At 41.6% G+C, this 17,139-nt stretch overlaps 1 protein-coding gene across 1 annotated transcript in view; it reads right to left on the bottom strand.

Annotated features, from left to right (window-relative positions):
* The window catches only part of NFATC3 (nuclear factor of activated T cells 3), an 85,326-nt gene that overhangs the window by 24,649 nt on the left and 43,538 nt on the right, over positions 1 to 17,139 (bottom strand). Inside the window, exons 4-9 of the mRNA XM_044434347.1 lie at positions 13,465 to 13,664; positions 9,835 to 10,007; positions 8,653 to 8,793; positions 7,789 to 7,844; positions 6,593 to 6,719; positions 4,058 to 5,119 (exon numbers count right to left, since the gene is read on the bottom strand). Coding sequence (XP_044290282.1) covers positions 4,058 to 5,119; positions 6,593 to 6,719; positions 7,789 to 7,844; positions 8,653 to 8,793; positions 9,835 to 10,007; positions 13,465 to 13,664 — 1,759 coding nt within the window. The remainder of the gene's footprint in view (positions 1 to 4,057; positions 5,120 to 6,592; positions 6,720 to 7,788; positions 7,845 to 8,652; positions 8,794 to 9,834; positions 10,008 to 13,464; positions 13,665 to 17,139) is intronic.

Below are 17,139 nucleotides of genomic sequence, written 5' to 3'. Positions count from 1 at the left end.
GTGCCACCTATCCTAAGGTAGGAGCTGTTGGCAGCTGGGTGCCCTCTTATTTCCTTTCAAACAACAGTCTTTTTGCTTAAGGGTGCTTTATTCCTGATCAACAGCTATAGCCATCAAGAAGCTGAGTGTCAGTGCATGAATAGTGTTTGTTGAACCCAAACGAGAAACTATTTCGGAGAACCCTCTTTTTCAGCAACCCTGAGCTTCACCCCTCTGGATGTGCCCCTCTGGAGAAGGGCTAGCCTCCTGCACCTACACAGGCCCTCTGATTGTGTAGCCCTTCTCTCCCTACACTGCACCATTGGGGCCAGAGACTGGACCTGGCTCCTCTCCCATTTCCCTCCCTATACTTCCAAACCCTGTTGGTTCTCAAAGTCTGGCTGAATGGCTGAACATCTGGGTAATAGCAGCCTTCAGATAAGTTCTCTCTGCTCCACCATCAATATGTCTGCACTTCTTGTTTCCCAGCCCTCCCAGTCCTCATCTGAAAGGTTGGGGTCACGCTGGCTCTCGGAAGCACACCAAGAATAACTGCCTCTTTCATGCTGTGCAGGAGCAAATCCAGGCAGTTGTGTTGTAGGGAGGGCTTTCTCAAATTCCTAGGAGGTGGGTCTGCCAAAGAAAGACTCTTCCAAGCAGAAAGCCATACAGCACATGTGCCCAGTCTCTTTGGATGCATGAGTCCATTTTGGGAATTTATGAAACTGCTGTGGGCTTCACCGCAAAATTGCTTAAATAAATAATGTCACATAAGGCTGCTGTGGAGGCTTGGAAAGTAAAAAGACAAGTAATTCACCAAAGAAACTAATTACTGGTAACGGAAGGAAGCTCGCTCCCTGTGCCTTACTCAGGACCAGACGCAGTATCTACCTTGCTAATTCTTTATGAAGAAAAGCTAGTTAAGCAGAGGAGGAGTTTGCCAAATGGCTCCGAGAAGGAAGTTCCTCAGAGCAAATGGCTAAGGATAAAAAGACTTACTTCAGTATTTACTTCAACCTATAATGCATGAACTTATTAGAGGTACTACTACCACTCTATACGACTCTGGTGCGCCTGCAACTGGAGTATTGTGTTCAGTTTTGGGCCCCTCATTACAAGAAGGATATAGCCAGGTTAGAGTCAGTGCAGAGCAGGGCCACAAAGTAGGTGGCTGGTTTGCAGGAGATGCCGTATAAGGCGAGACTGCGGGAACTGGGTCTCTTCAGCCTGGAGAAGAGGAGACTCAGAGGGGGTATGTTGGCAACATACAGGTATGTGAGGGGGTGTCACACGGAGGTGGGTAGAGACCTGTTCTCCCCTGCAGAGGAAGGCAGGACGGGCTCCAATGGAGCAAAGCTCAGGGAGCCAAGGTTCCATTTAGATGCCAGGAAGCACTTCCTGACAGTCAGGACCACGAGGGTGTGGAATGGGCTTCCACGAGAGGTCGTTGAGGCCCCGTCAGTGAGGGTGTTCAAGGATAGGCTGGACGTCCACATGGTGGGCATGTCGTGAGCGGAGCCGGCTGGTGCCAGAGGTCAGACTAGATGGCCCGGGAGGCCCCTTCTGACTCACTCTGTTTCTGTGTTTCCAACTTCAATACCCACCAGTCTCAAGAGCAGGGACAAAAGCTCACAGATTCCTGCCTGCTCCCTAGAACCTCACACCTTCAAACTTGCACTTGAGCATGTAGAACTGCATCAGTCTGGTCTGTTCTTGGGTAAAAATTTTGGGTTGTTTCTCCCTCAGCTACCCAGAGTTCTGGGTTTATTCTCAGAAGTCAGTGAGAATAAACTATGAGCAAGGCATCCCTGAGCTGTTTAGCAAAGAAACTGCACACTTCCCCTCAAATGCTCTGAAACATGCGAACTGTTTAAGATATGAAAGTATTGCTATCTAATCTAATGGGCCCTCACTAGATGTTCAAGGACCAGATCCAAAGCAGACGCCTACTCTGCAGAGAAATCCAATAAAGACATAGCATTGATCTAGAATAAATGCAGAGCCCTATTCTCTGGCTTTCTAATCCATAGCATTATGTAATGAGAGATACAACGGATAAGGAAATGAAAGAAGATTAGCAAAAGGTCATTATAAGCAAATATAGGACCTAACTCAAGGTTAACATAACCTCAAACTGCTACAACACGAAAAAGGATGTTTTTACATTTAAAAAAAACTCTCAAACATTTGTCTTCTTTTTGAAATCTATGCAATTGTGCAATTAATTCAATTATATGTATTCCTTCAAATTAGGGTTTACGAGTAATAGCAAAGGTGTTTCAGCCAGCTGAACAATTATAGAGGCAAATGCATACACATTCTTTCTGGCATGTGAGACCATTCTTGATCACTGTGTGCAATTGATGCCACCATCACCCCCAGGTCTTTCCTCTCCCAGCAAGTTGTCAAATACTGTTCAGACTTCACAAGCATTGCAGAGCTTCATCATCAAGTCTCTCCCTATCTACCATAAATGTTAATTTACTTGTCCTACTATATGCTTGACATGAAACTGTTATCTACTCAATGGTCATTTCTAGTAGCATTAATGATCTATCGATGCAAGAACCAAATGAGTTAAGTCTGATAAATATCTGGCCAGTTACTGTACAACTACTACAAATAGGGATTTGCATTTGAGAAAAAGCTAAGGCTAAACCCAATACGGATAATAGCATGACTTTTGAAGATTGTGTGTAAGGAGAGCCATTACTTTAGTTCTAAAAATCTTGAACCACAACTGCTGCTTGAGGTGAAACACTGGAGTTAATCTTGCACGACATATCAGGAATTGGCCCCAAATAAATTTTTGATTACGTTATAGTGAATTCCATCTAATATTGAGATCAGAAGAATGATTCTAAAGGCTTATTTTTCGGTCTCAAATAGACACACTAAACAGTCAAAATTTTTAACCAAATCTATTTCTTTTCCATGACATAACTAGGGAGGCAGTCAAAACATTTGCTTGCCCCACCTGCTAGGTAGTCTAAGTCACCCATTTTATACTCCTTTCCCCACCTTTTGTAGGTAGGTACGTATCTGTGGTGTTGCTATTGAATTCTTTTCTTTTACACCATCCAGCTACATTTTATACTGTGCCTTGCTCTTGCATTATTGAATTCCATTCTCCAACTACACTGCTCTGATAACCCTGAAATAGTTTCTTTATACACCTGACCAAGAAGAACTAGATAATCCCTAAAATGTATGTTTCTTAGACTCAAGAGTTACTTAGCTTAGTAGTTTTAGACCCGATAACTTGATAATAAAGGAACAGCATAACATTATGAATGTAGCAACAGTCGTTTCTAGTGAGATGTTTTGCACTGATTAGACATAGGTTATACATGTTAATTAGTTCAGCTCACTTGAGCTTGTCTGGATATAGAGTTTAAAGTATGGACAATGTTAGTTAAATAAATAGTCCAAGTAATTATAGACACAGCATAGTAGAGCTGATAGCCTCCTTTTATTAAAAACATCTTGATTACCATTTTATGTCCTTCTATAATTTCAGCATGACATTATTTGTCAAAATCATCACTTTAACTGCCCTTTTTGCAATTGATGCCTATGTTCTGTATCTTACAGATGAAAACACACTCATTCACAAAACAAATTAAACAAAGGACCATGCTAGCAAAGTTGTATTTGAAGGTCTTTTGAAATTTCCTACCTTGTTACCAAGCCTGAACACACCTCACACAATCAAGCCCAAAGTACTAAAACAGTCTTTTTCTATGTTTATTTTGTGTAAGCTTAAATACTAAAGCAAACATTAAAAAGCTTGCCAAAGTATGACCAAGTGGATCAGTGGTACTTTGTCCATGCTAACACCCAGATATGCACACCAGTAGCTGAGCAAACAAGGACTTCCATGCACACCTTGCACAGACCGCAAGCACTCACCTCCCAGTTGCATTTGCGGCTATCCCCAATATTGCAGAGAATGAGAAACCCCATAGCAACTTGAAATGGCCACATGCACAGTACTTGGATCAGATGCTCCCAACACAATTGTTTATTATACTGTTCTTCCAAAAGCAACAAACATCCGAAACGTAGTATCACTTACCATCATCTAAGGTGATGTCCTGGAGCCCCATTGTCTGAAAATTTAACTCTCGATCTTCGGGTTCAGGTTTAACATTAACAGTTGACCCCTCTGATGAAAATGGAGATGCATCACACATGTTCTGATGCAACAAGGATGAAGCTGCAGCAATTCCTCCCAAACTTGGGCTATGCGCTTGTGGGGACTGTTGACCAGTATGACTAACAGTAGGAGGAGGAGGAGATGAGGCAGGTCCTGAGCTAGGGGTCTGGTAAGGCATAGGCTGCAACTGTGGAGAAGATGGCCCAGATTGTGGTGAATGGACCAAAGAATGTGAAGATTTGGGGGATGGTGATGAAGTGTTACCCGGATTTGGAGAATGGTATGTGACTTGCTGCAATGGTGTGGAAGGGTGTCCAAGGGACTGAGTCATTGCAGAAGAGACAGAATTTTGCTGGGGATTTGGACAGTGGTACCCCATTGCTTGTAGATGAGGTGATGATTGTCTTGAACGAGCTGAATGTGCTGAAGGATGCCCCCCTGTTGCAACAGAAGCTGACACCGAACCTGGATCTGATGAATGATACGGCATTTGTGGTAGAGACTGGCAGCCAAGGTTTATCAATGGAGGTACAGCTGCATCTTGTTGAAATGACATTGCATCGTATCCTTGGCTGGAGGAGGCAGAGTTCATGGGAAGACCAGACTGTCCATTAAACATAACATTAGATTGCATAGGCTGGTAGGAAGGCCTCACAGAAGAAGCTGATGTTACCTGAAAAGACTGGTGGACTACAGCTGGAGACAGAACCGGATGCTCTTCACCTGGACTAATGCTCCTAGCTTGGATGTGTGACAACTGGGATACTGCAGAGGAGACCATGGGAGTGTACGTTTGTTGGACTGGGCATACAAGGCTCCTGGGTGAAGTAGAAAGTAAACTGTCATGTGAGAGTCCTGAATCTGGTGAAGGCAGCTGAGTTTGGAGAGAAGAGAGTCCTTTAACGCCTGTACAATGAGGCAGGGACAGTGAGGGAACTGAAGACAAATCCAAGTCATCTCTGTTCTCTTGTTTCAGTGCAACTGTATAATGAGAAAACCAGTGATCAACTAGGTGGATGGCTAAAACAACATTACATGTTACTTTATTCCAAGTCTGAACAGGGTCTTTTTTTTTTTTTTGGTTTGTATTTTTTGTTATTTTTAATGTGTTCCGGTTTTTATTGTGTTTTTACTGTATTTTATCTTATGGTTGTGAGCTGCCTGGAGGTGCTGTGGCACAATCAGGCAGCATATAAATGTTTTAAATAAATAAAATAAATATCCCTGTAAAGTCAACACTACCCGCAGCCATGCTCGCCTAGATCCAAGTTGAAAATATACATGCTGGAATTGGAATCTGGAGCCTTCTGCACACAAAGCATGAGCTATATTATTTTATGTCGAGTACATAAAACTCAACTATACTGTTAGTATAAAAACCTAGGCTCTGCTCTGGATAGAAATCCTGGAACCTAGACAATATCATTTCCGGCAGGACCTGGGAGATCTCCTCCCCATCAAATGTCTCCTTAATGCTGTAATACTATAACCACACTAGCCTTCTCTTTACACATTCAAGGGTTTAGCACACAGTTTAATGCATTATCATGAAGCTGTTTGAGTTCATCAAATGCTGTAAGTGGATTTGGAGGCATGGGGTCTGAAAAGACAATTAAGGAGACAGACCTGCAACAAGTACTGCATTCTCTTAAAGGGACTATTACAAACAACGAACTACTTCCGTAACATGTGTCCCTACTGAGCCCCTGATTAACACAACTGAGTCTCAGCTCAGCACCCTCACATTCCACGTGTGTTCCTAGTTCTTCTGTGCCTTTGTAAGAACTTTATTTACAAGCTTCTTTGGAAGATCATCTTAGTGGAAAAATGGCATGGAAAATATGCTCACTCATTTTTAAGGCCTGTATAGATTTCCGTTTCTTAGGCAAATTCCTACTATCAGCACTGGAATTTTTAAAGAATGAACAAACATTTTGAGACATTTTAAACTGAAAAGCTGAGAATTATTTCAGGGAATAGTGATTTTTTAAATCAGGCCCACATTTTCATTTTATGACATGATTGGCACATTTTAGATCAATAGAAGTAAAAAAGGTGGAAAATAAAACTTGCTTTCTAGCCTTTAGCCTATCTCTGTATACTGAGGTCATGTTAGTTTAGAAGTATGTCTACTGTTATTTTAGAAATGTTTCACTCGTAACAACACATAGATGTTGTAACACATACACCTAAGCAAGGTGTATATCCCTGGACTGTGACAAAAAGCAGTATGCATGAGGGCAGAAGTAGCTGGAAATTTCTACTGAATACCTCTATCACTTCTCTTCCATCTCGTTATACTACCTAGAATTTAAATATTTTTGAATTCATCATGCCTGAATTTCACTGTAAAAAAGAGCTGGGTACCAAAACAAAAGTGCAGATGCCATAGTCATTTACAACAAAGAATGTTTTGTGCATCGTTCATGATCTGCACTCAGAGAGGGCCTGTACCTGGACTATAAGTAAAACGTTGAGACTGGCTTTTTTTCCTCTTGCCGTTGCAAACGTAGAACTGCACCTGCACAGCCGCTGTAATTGCTTTGTTGTGATATGGAGGGATTTCAAGAACAATTGTAGCCTGAATGAAAAAGGATAAAGTTATATATTAAAGGCAAAGTGTACCACAGAAAGCACCTTCTTCCAATTTGCTTCCTCACCTACTAAAGTAATTGGGCACAGCATATGCTTTATAACCTGAAGCACGAGTTGCTAAGATTTTTAATTGCCCGTTATGTACCTTAGCAAAGCGCAATGCCCTTGTTGGTGGTCAAACATTATATCCCCCCTACCCACCCAATCCAAGATTTTCCAGATTAGCCTACTAGTCTAACCTCCAAATTCTCTGCACCTGTAAGTCAATGATATGCAATGGTGGGAAAATCTAGTAACCCACTCATGCCTGGCACCTGGGTTGCATGAAAAGGTAAACAAAAGGTGATAGCAGGCCCTCCTATGTTTGCTGCGTGCAACAATCCTAAAGGTCACCAAAATCACCACTTTATTACTGTTTAATTTTTCCTCAACACATTGGCCCTTTTATGTCCCAAACCCCTATGCACAACTCATTTCCAGTCAACTTATCACCATTCCCACCTCCATTTCTGCTACCACCACCGTTACTACTTTGGAAAACTGGGATTTTAATACTGGGCATTGCTCAAAACCCTTTCAGATCTAGAACTCAGATTCTGAAAGATGTGAAGTAACAGTGAGGAACCTGTAGCAGCATTCCTTGTCTTAGGAAGCCAACTTGTATCAAGGCATCCACTTTAGTGCTGTCAACACCAAGAAGGAACAGCTCCCCAGGGTTTCATGCACTGCATTTCCCAGCCCTACCTGCAGATACTGCGCATTGAATCTGGGAATGTTTGCATGCAGAGCATGTTCCACATCTGTGCTACAGACCTCAAATAATCACAGCACTCACTGAAGGAAACATTTCATGTCAGAGATTATGACTTCTAGGCAGAGCTGAATAATGCAGCACTGCCTGAAACTGGTAGTGGTGCATGCAGTTCTAATGCCCTTTCTCAAAGCTAGCTCCTAGATATACCAGCTAATCTATGGCTATCCACAGTATACTGAAATGTCTGCCAAGCTAATTATGTGTCTGCCACATAAAAACTCCAGGTAAAATAATTTCTCACCTCTTGACTCCTCTCTCTAATTATTTTTCCTTCCACCTCCCACTGGGGCCGTCCATCTACCAAGAAAGAAGTTTTAGTTCAAGAATCACATTACAAATAAGTATGTACACATTAACATTTTAATAGCAATTTTTATTTAAAATAAAAGGCTTCTCTTTCTGAAGTAAATTGTATTGCTCTAAGATGGCTGGCAGGGAAGAGTTTAACTGCCAGCAAATAATCCAGAAAGGCAAATGCTGTGTAGAGGAAGTGAAGATAATTGAAGATAAATTTGAAACAGGGAAGGGGAAGTATAGTTGATGCATGGCAAGGGACACGTTCCTCCTTAATTCACAAAACAGTGGCTGATGCAATCACGTAACAGTTTGCATGGAAAGCACGTGGTGCAATGAAAGGGCACATTTGGGGTGCAGAGACATAGTGCTGTTTCATGTGTCACAAAAATAGCAAACCCAGGAAATAGAAAAAAACCAGTGGCAAACTGTGATGTGGTTCCATGGCATGGTAAGATCCTGCATTAATTCTGCACAGCTAATGCTTCACGAACATGTGCAAACACAATGAATCAAACATTGTGTTACCTTACATTACATCAGATTACATTAGTCCAACTGTTGCTGCTCACACTCAGACAACAGAGGCAGAGTATCTGGCAAGGAGCATTAGGACAGCATGCTAAGGACTGTACCTATACTTTATACATGCATGCATAAGAACAAAAGAAGTGGCACAGATGTCTCCCTGCATGCCTTGCTTTACACTGCCATCTTCAAGTGGAAGAGAAGACAGGATAGTTTTAATTGGTCCACTTCACTTCAATCCAAAACCCAAGCCTTTTCTGCTACCTGAAAGAGGGTAACTTACCTTGCCCCTTTTCAAGAAATATTACTTTGGATTCAGGAAGGAAGTTAGATCCAGTAACAACCATTTCATGGCCTCCATTCACTGAGCAACTATTGATGCTGTACTTCTCTATCTGAGGAAGTTCTTGAGCAGATCTCTGAGCTTTGTGAAAAATATATACAAAATATACAAAAATATGCAAGCATGCTGAAATTATAGGCAAGATACTATGGTAGTTACAAGGCCTATATTGAATGCTTCAAATATAAAATGCATCACTTACACATTCTTATTGGGGAGAGATGGTTGTATACCACTCACACTGTTCTTTTCTTCCTCAAGGAGTGGAAAACACTTGCACAAGAGAAACCCCATGTACTTCTGTGTTTTATATTACTACATATACTCTTTATTCATATCAAGCGTCCTCTCTTCACCATCCCTCGACTAATAGCAGTACTACTGTTTCACATTATGCCAACAGACTGGACAATGCTTTGTGAGTGTTAATTCAGATAGGTTGGATCATAATACACATTATCCATAGCATATAGTTCCTACATTCAGGTCACTATTCTGCTTTCACGAAAAGTATGCACAAAATTAGAATTAATGGTCCATAAAAAAACTTGCTTGGCAAGGGGCCGAATTTGGCTGCCAAGATTAAAAAACGGTAACCGAAACAATGCTACTAAGTTCATACACGATTTTTATAGGAAATAATTGCACTTGCTAAATGTTAAAATACAGGCTATGTTTATTCTGTTCTCAAATTGTAGTTTATTTTGATTCAGCTAACTGAAACTTTAAAGTTGGCTTGTTTAAGTATTTAATTCATACTCAGCTTTTCCTTTGTTAGAAGTCCCAAGCATTCGCTGATTACAAATCAATACCAAAACATCCTATTTATACTTACTGCCAATACCATACTAACTTCGTAAGAAAAAAAGCTTTTCATAAAACATTCCAATGAATGCTAATATTTATCAAACAAAATACGGTATCTAACTAAGTAATATTTTAAAATACTTAGATCAATGTGTTAAAATTACTGAAGGGAATCAGCTAGAGCAGCAGCAAAAGCACAACAGCCTTGTCTGGACATTCAATTTTGTAAGATACAAGTGTTATCCTATTAGCACATGAGTTAATAGCAAGGCTATTTTCAATTGGGGGAGAATCAAAAGAGGGAAAAGAACTTACAGCATTCAACAGGTATTGATGCAGCTTGAAGGGACAAGACTTTTCCACTAGGCTGTGGGATATGTACTCGAAAGACAAGTCGCACTCTTGTATTTTTCCTTCCAATATCAGTCTCCCCCTTACGAAGTTCTATATCTGAATTACGGAGTTTCAAAATACCTGCACAATCAATACTATGGGAAACCAAAAGCTTGAATGAAAAAACGGTCAACCATGTTTTTACTAAAAAAAAAAAAAAAATAAGCATAATAATTTTATAGTGGCCTGGCACACACTTCACAACAACCCTATGTCTGGTGGCCCCTCCTGCCCAATCACTCCCACTGCAAGAGGGAGTGTCTCAACACCCCATTTAGTTTTGATTTCACAGTGCAACACTGACCAGGCACAGAATACAACCTATTCATCAGTAGTGAGCATTGTGAAAATGAGTCTTGAGTTGAAAAAGCATGGTTAATTGGCATCGATTAACCATATCACTGACCAATGAAAACTGAAACTAAGCCTTAAGAAAGATACGCACGCCAGACGGTTGTTGCTGCTATGTAGTGTCAAGTCTTCTCTGACTTATGGTGGCCCTATGAACGAAAACCCTCCAAAACGTCCCACCCATGACAGCCCTCTGCAGTTCCTGCATGCCAGATTATGCCTGGCATGTATGTCACACCTGTTACAACATTCATCTAGCAAAGATTATCTTCATTTATCACTTTTTTACACCTGAACTAAGAAAACATGAAGGTTAGAGTAAGCTGAAATTCAGTTTAGACATAACATTCTTAATTCTCCAAATTAGAGGCAGCAACTAAAACCATACCAAAGAAAAAGAAATGCAAGAAAGCAAAATGGCTGTCTGAGGAAGCTTTACAAATAGCTGAGGAAAGAAGGGAAGCGAAAGGCAAGGGAGAAAGAGAAAGATGCAAACAACTGAATGCAGAATTCCAGAGAACAGCTAGAAGAGATAAGAATGCCTTCTTAAATGAACAGTGCAAAGAAACAGAAGAAAACAACAGAAGAGGGAGGACCAGAGATCTCTTCAAGAAAATTGGAGATATGAAGGGAACGTTTCATGCAAAGATGGGCATGATAAAGGACCAAAATGGCAGGGACCTAACTGAGGCAGAAGAGATTAAGAAGAGGTGGCAAGATTACACAGAAGAACTATACAAGAAAGAGCTTAATGTCCCAGATAACCACGATGGGGTGGTCACTGACCTCGAGCCAGACATCCTGGAATGTGAAGTCAAATGGGCCTTAGGAAGTCTGAGCAACAGCAAAGCTAGTGGAGGCGACAGTATTCCAGCTGAGCTATTCAAAATCCTAAAAGATGATGCAGTGAAAGTGCTACACTCAATATGCCAGCAAATTAGGAAAACTCAGCAGCGGCCACAGGATTGGAAAAGGTCAGCTTACATTCCGATCCCAAAGAAGAGCAATGCCAAAGAATGTTCAAACTACCGCACCATTGCACTCATTTCACATGCTAGCAGAGTTATGCTCAAAATCCTACAAGCTATGCTCCATTAGTATGTGGACCGAGAACTACCAGAAGTACAGGCTGGGTTTCAAAGAGGGGGAGGAACTAGAGCTCAAATTGCCAACATACGCTGGATCATGGAGAAAGCTAGGGAGTTCCAGAAAAACATCTACTTCTGCTTCATTGACTATGCTAAAGCCCTTGATTGCATGGATCACAACAAATTGTGGCAAGTTCTTATAGAGATGGGAGTACCTGACCATCTTATTTGTCTCTTGAGAAACCTATATGTGGGTCAGGAAGCAACAGTGAGAACTGGACACGGAACCACTGATTGGTTCAAAATTGAGAAAGGAGTTCGGCAAGGCTGTATACTGTCTCCCTGCCTATTTAACTTATATGCAGAGCACATCATGAGAAAGACCAGGCTAGATGAATCACCAGTTGGAATTAAGATTGCTGGGAGAAATATCAACAACCTCAGATATGCAGAAGATACCACTCTCATGGCAGAAAGTGAAGAGGAAGTAAAGAGCCTCTTGATGCGGGTGAAGGAGGAGAGCGCAAAAGTTGGCTTGAAACTCAACATTAAGAAAACTAAGATCATGGCATCTGGTCCTCTCACTTCCTGGCAAATAGATGGGGAAGAAATGGAGGTAGTGACAGATTTTATTTTCCTGGGCTCCAAGATCACCGCAGATGGGGACTGCAGCCAAGACATTAAAAGACGCTTGCTCCTGGGGAGGAAAGCTATGGCAAATCTAGACAGCATACTAAAAAGCAGAGACATCACCCTGCCAACAAAAGTGCGTATAGTCAAGGCTATGGTTTTCCCAGCTGCAATGTATGGCTGTGAAAGCTGGACCATAAGGAAGGCTGAGTGCCAAAGGATTGAGGCCTTTGAATTGTGGTGCTGGAGGAGACTCCTGTGAGTCCCTTGGACCGCAAGGCGATCAAACCGGTCAGTCCTAGAGGAGATCAACCCTGACTGCTCTTTAGAAGGCCACATACTGAAGATGAAACTCAAATACTTTGGCCACCTAATGAGAAGGAAGGACTCCCTGGAGAAGAGCCTAATGCTGGGAACAATAGATGGCAAAAGAAGAAGGGGACGGCAGAGGATGAGGTGGCTAGATGGAGTCACTGAAGCAGTTGGTGTGAGCTTGGGTGGACTCCGAGAGATGGTGGAAGACAGGAAGGCCTGGAGGAATGTTGTCCATGGGGTCGCGATGAGTTGGACACGACTTCGTGACTAACAACAACAACGAGGCTTGCAAATCCACTTTTTCTCCCTTATGTCCCTCCCCCCCACTTCATTAAAGCATAGTTTACTATAACCCACAAACTGGGCATGCTATGGTGTGTACAAACAAGGCAGAGAAAGAGAGAATATAAGTGGACAAAGGAAAGGGATCTGGAGGGGAAAGGAGTGTATGAAGCAGTACTGTTTTCTGGGTCTCTCAAAATATGTTTACAGAATTGAGACCATAACATGTGAATCAACTATTTTAACTGGTTCTTTTTGGATTTGATCTTAGTATTTTACTATCACAAGAGCCAGAGACTTTTCTTTTGTTTCTGACATGAGGTAGCAGGCCACACACAAATGTCAAATGTGTTGTAAGCCGCCCCGAGGCTTTGGCAAGGGGCGGCATAGAAATGTTATAATAATAATAAAAAAAATGAGTCGGAGAAGAGAGTACAGGGGTTCTAAATAAGCTTACTAATAAAAAGTTGCTTCTAACTTTAACTAACATTAAAATATGAAATAAAGCTAGATTATCCATATATAAGAATTCCTAGACATGCATAATATGCTGATAGACTCAATTGTATTGTTCATATAAAATCACTAGCACTGGCTGCATTCTAAAGTACCTAAACTACTATGGTAAGCCAGTCCCCTCTTAAAACAAAACACAACAAAACAATTTTTCAAGGTGCTGATTTCAGCCTTAAGAAGCAGCTAAAATTAAATTTCACAACAGGATGAAGAGAATGCTCTTTAAAAGGAAAGAACTGGTAAGAAGTCAATATTGGAAAATATCACTAGCCAATACAATTTCTAAGAAGTCTCTCTCGTATGCTCTACTCATACCTAGCAGAGAAACCTGGCACACAGCTTATAGACTTGCTTAGAAAAACTGTCATACCTGGCTGACATATTGTTTTCAGGAAGAAGTGGAATTTCCAAAACCTTTGTGCTAGCAATAATTATTTCTTGACTTGCTGTAGCAACTGTTTTCCCTGTGATTCTATGCACTTGGTAAAAGGCATGTGGCCGTAAGTAACGATCATCCGCTGTCCCAATGAACATCTGTAGGTTTACTGGTTTTTCACTATATCCGAGGAGCTGATGGGAGAAAAAAGACACAATTATGTGATAAGTTACATTACTTGGTATTTACACCCAGAAATATGTTTAATCTCATGAGTCCAAATGCATGAAGACTTATCCTACAGCTTTTATACTCATCACAATGTAAAGCGAATTTTAACTGTGCCTACTAACTGAAATATAGATGCATAAATGACCCATATCTGTAAAGAGATTTTAATGATTTTAATGATTTAAATTGACACCAGATATTTAACCATTTAAACTACTAAGATAAGTAGCCCACACTACTTGGGCTTCTAAAAACAATGACAACATGCACTGTCCCCAGGTGTTATTTGGCCCTGGTGATTGCCTGAGAAAAGGGGACCATCTTAACCTGGCATGAAAAGGTGAGTTGGGTTGGCACCAGGCACCAACTTTACTTGCATTACATAACACGGCTGGTTGCACTGACAGAGCTTGCCCACTTGTCACAGTGCATGCCAGCAGAGCTTACCCAAACAGAACACACTGCACTTACTGACTTTGTGCAAGCTGACTGCACCGCATGAGCAGACCCTGTAAGGGGAAGTGAGAGCTACGTGTGTGTGCAAGCAGGACTTTAGTTGGAATCTCCTCTTGTGCAAAGAGAAGTTTCCACTAGCAAAACATTGCTTGTGTGAACAGAATGAAACTATTTCAGAGTGCCTTCTGTTGTGGTTAGGTGCCATGAAGTTGTCTTCAACTCACAGTGACCTTACGAATGAACGCCTGGTCCTTGGCAGCCCTGCTCAGTTCATATACACTCAAGGTTGAGCCTTCCTTTATAGAATCCATTATTCTCCTATTTGCTCTCCGTTCTCCTCTACTGCCTTCAATTTTCTCTAACACGACTGTCTTCCCCTGTGATTCTTGCCTTCTCACGTGATGTGGCCACATTAGGGCAGTCTCAGGAAATGTTCTAACTTGATTTGATCTAGGACCCACTTGTCTGTCTCTCTGTTGGTTCAGTGTGCTTGCAAATCTCTCCTTCAGCACCATTTTTCGAACACATCAAGTTTTTTCCTGTTAGCTCTCTTCAGTGTCCCAATTTCACGTCCATACATGGTAACTAGGAATACAATAGTGCAGATGATCTTGAACTTGGTCTTCAGTGAAACTTCCTTAAATGTGACTATTGCTTCTAGTTTCTTCATCACTGACCTTCCAAGTCTCAGCCTTCTTCAAACTTCCTGGCTGCAGTCACCATTTAAATTGATGACTGAATCAAGATATCCAAAATCTTTCACAATTGCCATTTCTTCATTGTTGACAGTAAAGTTCTGTAATTCTTCTGTAGTCATTATTTTTGTTTTCTTAATATAAAGCTGTAGTCCTGCTTTTACACTCTGTGTGGGAACACTGAATTGCACATTCCCCCCAACTACCTGAATGTTAGCTAGAGCCGACTTACATAAATGCCTGTGTGAGAAGGCACTTCCCAGTACAAGAAATTATATTAGCTATATTGCACCTATGGATTCTTCCTTATGGAATATAATCATTGAAATCAGTATTACTGCTCAACCTGCCACATTAAGAGTATCCTCTGTCCCCTTTTGTTTCCCATTTCAGATTCTTAACTAAAAAGTATAATGGTGAAGTGATTTGCATTATTCTATCAAGGAACTGAATTGCTAGGAAAGAAACAGTTACCAGGAATAAAATTATTACCACTATTGAGAGACAGACGGTATGTAGAGCCTTTAAACAGTATACTATAAACACATCTTGTCAATGTTCCAGACATCTAGCACAAATACACTTGCGAAAAAGTTGTGTGTTGTGGACTATGGTAGGTGTGGGCAACCTAGTGGCCTCCAGATGTGCTAAACTGCAACTTCCATTAGCCTCACTCAGCAATGTGAGATTCTGGAGCCCACCAGATCACTTGGGTTGTAAGGATTCTTATTTCAAACAAGACAGGGGATCAAATATGAAAAGATTGTGTTTGCTTTGAAAATAAGAATTCTAAATTAACTTAAACAGTGATAGTGTGTACTTATTTATAGATTTTCCAAAGGCACAGAAATGAAAAGCTTAGCACAGTACTAATGGGTCTGAAAAAGATGTTCACAGCAGTGGAATTCTATGTAGGAACCCATGAAAATATGCAATAAACATTGCAGAAGAGCTGAAAGGGAAGCATGTGTTGCTCCTTTTCTGGCTGTGTGCAATGATGTAGATAACATTTTTCTGCCTACTATTTATGTGTATATGACACAGACTAATAGATTCATAGAAGAGCAGGACTGGAAGGGGCCAGGAAGGCCACTGGGTCCAATACCCGGCTGGTGCCAGATGCCAAGTCACATCATTCCACCCAGAAGACTGTCCAGTTTCACCCTGAACATCTTTAGCGTGGGAGGGCACACGACCTCTCTTGGCAACTAGTTCCACTGCCATGTTGCTCTGACAGGGAGGAAGTTTTTCTTGGTGTCAAGCCTGAATCTGATGTGCTGCAGTTTTAAGTTTGTTGCTCCATGTCCTACAGTCAGAGGAGGTCTTTTCCTTCCTCCTTGTGGCAGCCTTTCAGGTACTTGTAGGGTTCTATCAAATCCCTCTCAGTCTTCTCTTCTCGAACCTAAATATGCCCAGCTCCCCCAGCCTTTCATCATAGGGCTTAGTTTCCAGATCCTGGATCATCTTTGTTGCCTCCTCTGAACCCTTTCTATTTTTAATGCATCTTTTTAAAACCTGGATGCTCAGAACTGAATACAGTATTCTGGAAGTGATGCTTCCATTTGTGTGTCCCAGCATAGCATTTGTCCTTTCTGCAGCTGCAGAGCATTGCTGGCTCATATTTATCTTGTCTACAAAAATTCCAAGTTCTTTTTCTTTTTTCAGTGCTGTTGAGCCAAGTATTCCACATCTGGAAAGGCAGCTAGGATACCACCTTTTCCCTCCTTGCATGCTCTGGCTAGGAACTAGGCAGGCAATCTCACATGAGAAGGCAACCCAGTCTAGGAATAACATACATCATGTGCATTGTTCATGGAATAACTCACAGTACACCTGACAATCAGGCTTACTATGGATTGTTCTCCCGTCTTCCAGCCAGAACCTGCCTTGTTTCCTCAATCTGCTTGCAAGCTCTGCTTGCTCACTTGCCTCCTTGCTTCCCCCTTTGGGGGGCGGGGCAGATTCAGGGCCATGTCAGTAACATGCTCAAATGGCAATTTGGAGTTACCATCACCGGCTGACCACGAAAAAGCCAAGCAACAAAAAGGGAGGGTCTTTCAAACGGTGGGGGGGGGGCAGGTTTACATCCCCTTTCTGACAGCTGTCATACGCAAGTTCTTGTGAAAAGTGGGTGAGATGCAGATCTCTCTTTTCTGGGTACCTAAAGGCTCCATGATACGTGGAAAAGGCAGACAACCACAAGAACAGTCAGGACAAGACATTTTAAAAAGAGGCATTCTCTCTCTCTCTCTCTCTCTCTCTCTCTCTCTCTCTCTCTCTCTCTCTC

This window comes from Varanus komodoensis, unplaced genomic scaffold (assembly GCF_004798865.1).
Source record: "Varanus komodoensis strain SLA01 unplaced genomic scaffold, ASM479886v1 scaffold27, whole genome shotgun sequence".
NCBI lineage: Eukaryota > Metazoa > Chordata > Lepidosauria > Squamata > Varanidae > Varanus > Varanus komodoensis.
This window is presented reverse-complemented; position numbering and strand designations above follow the sequence as displayed.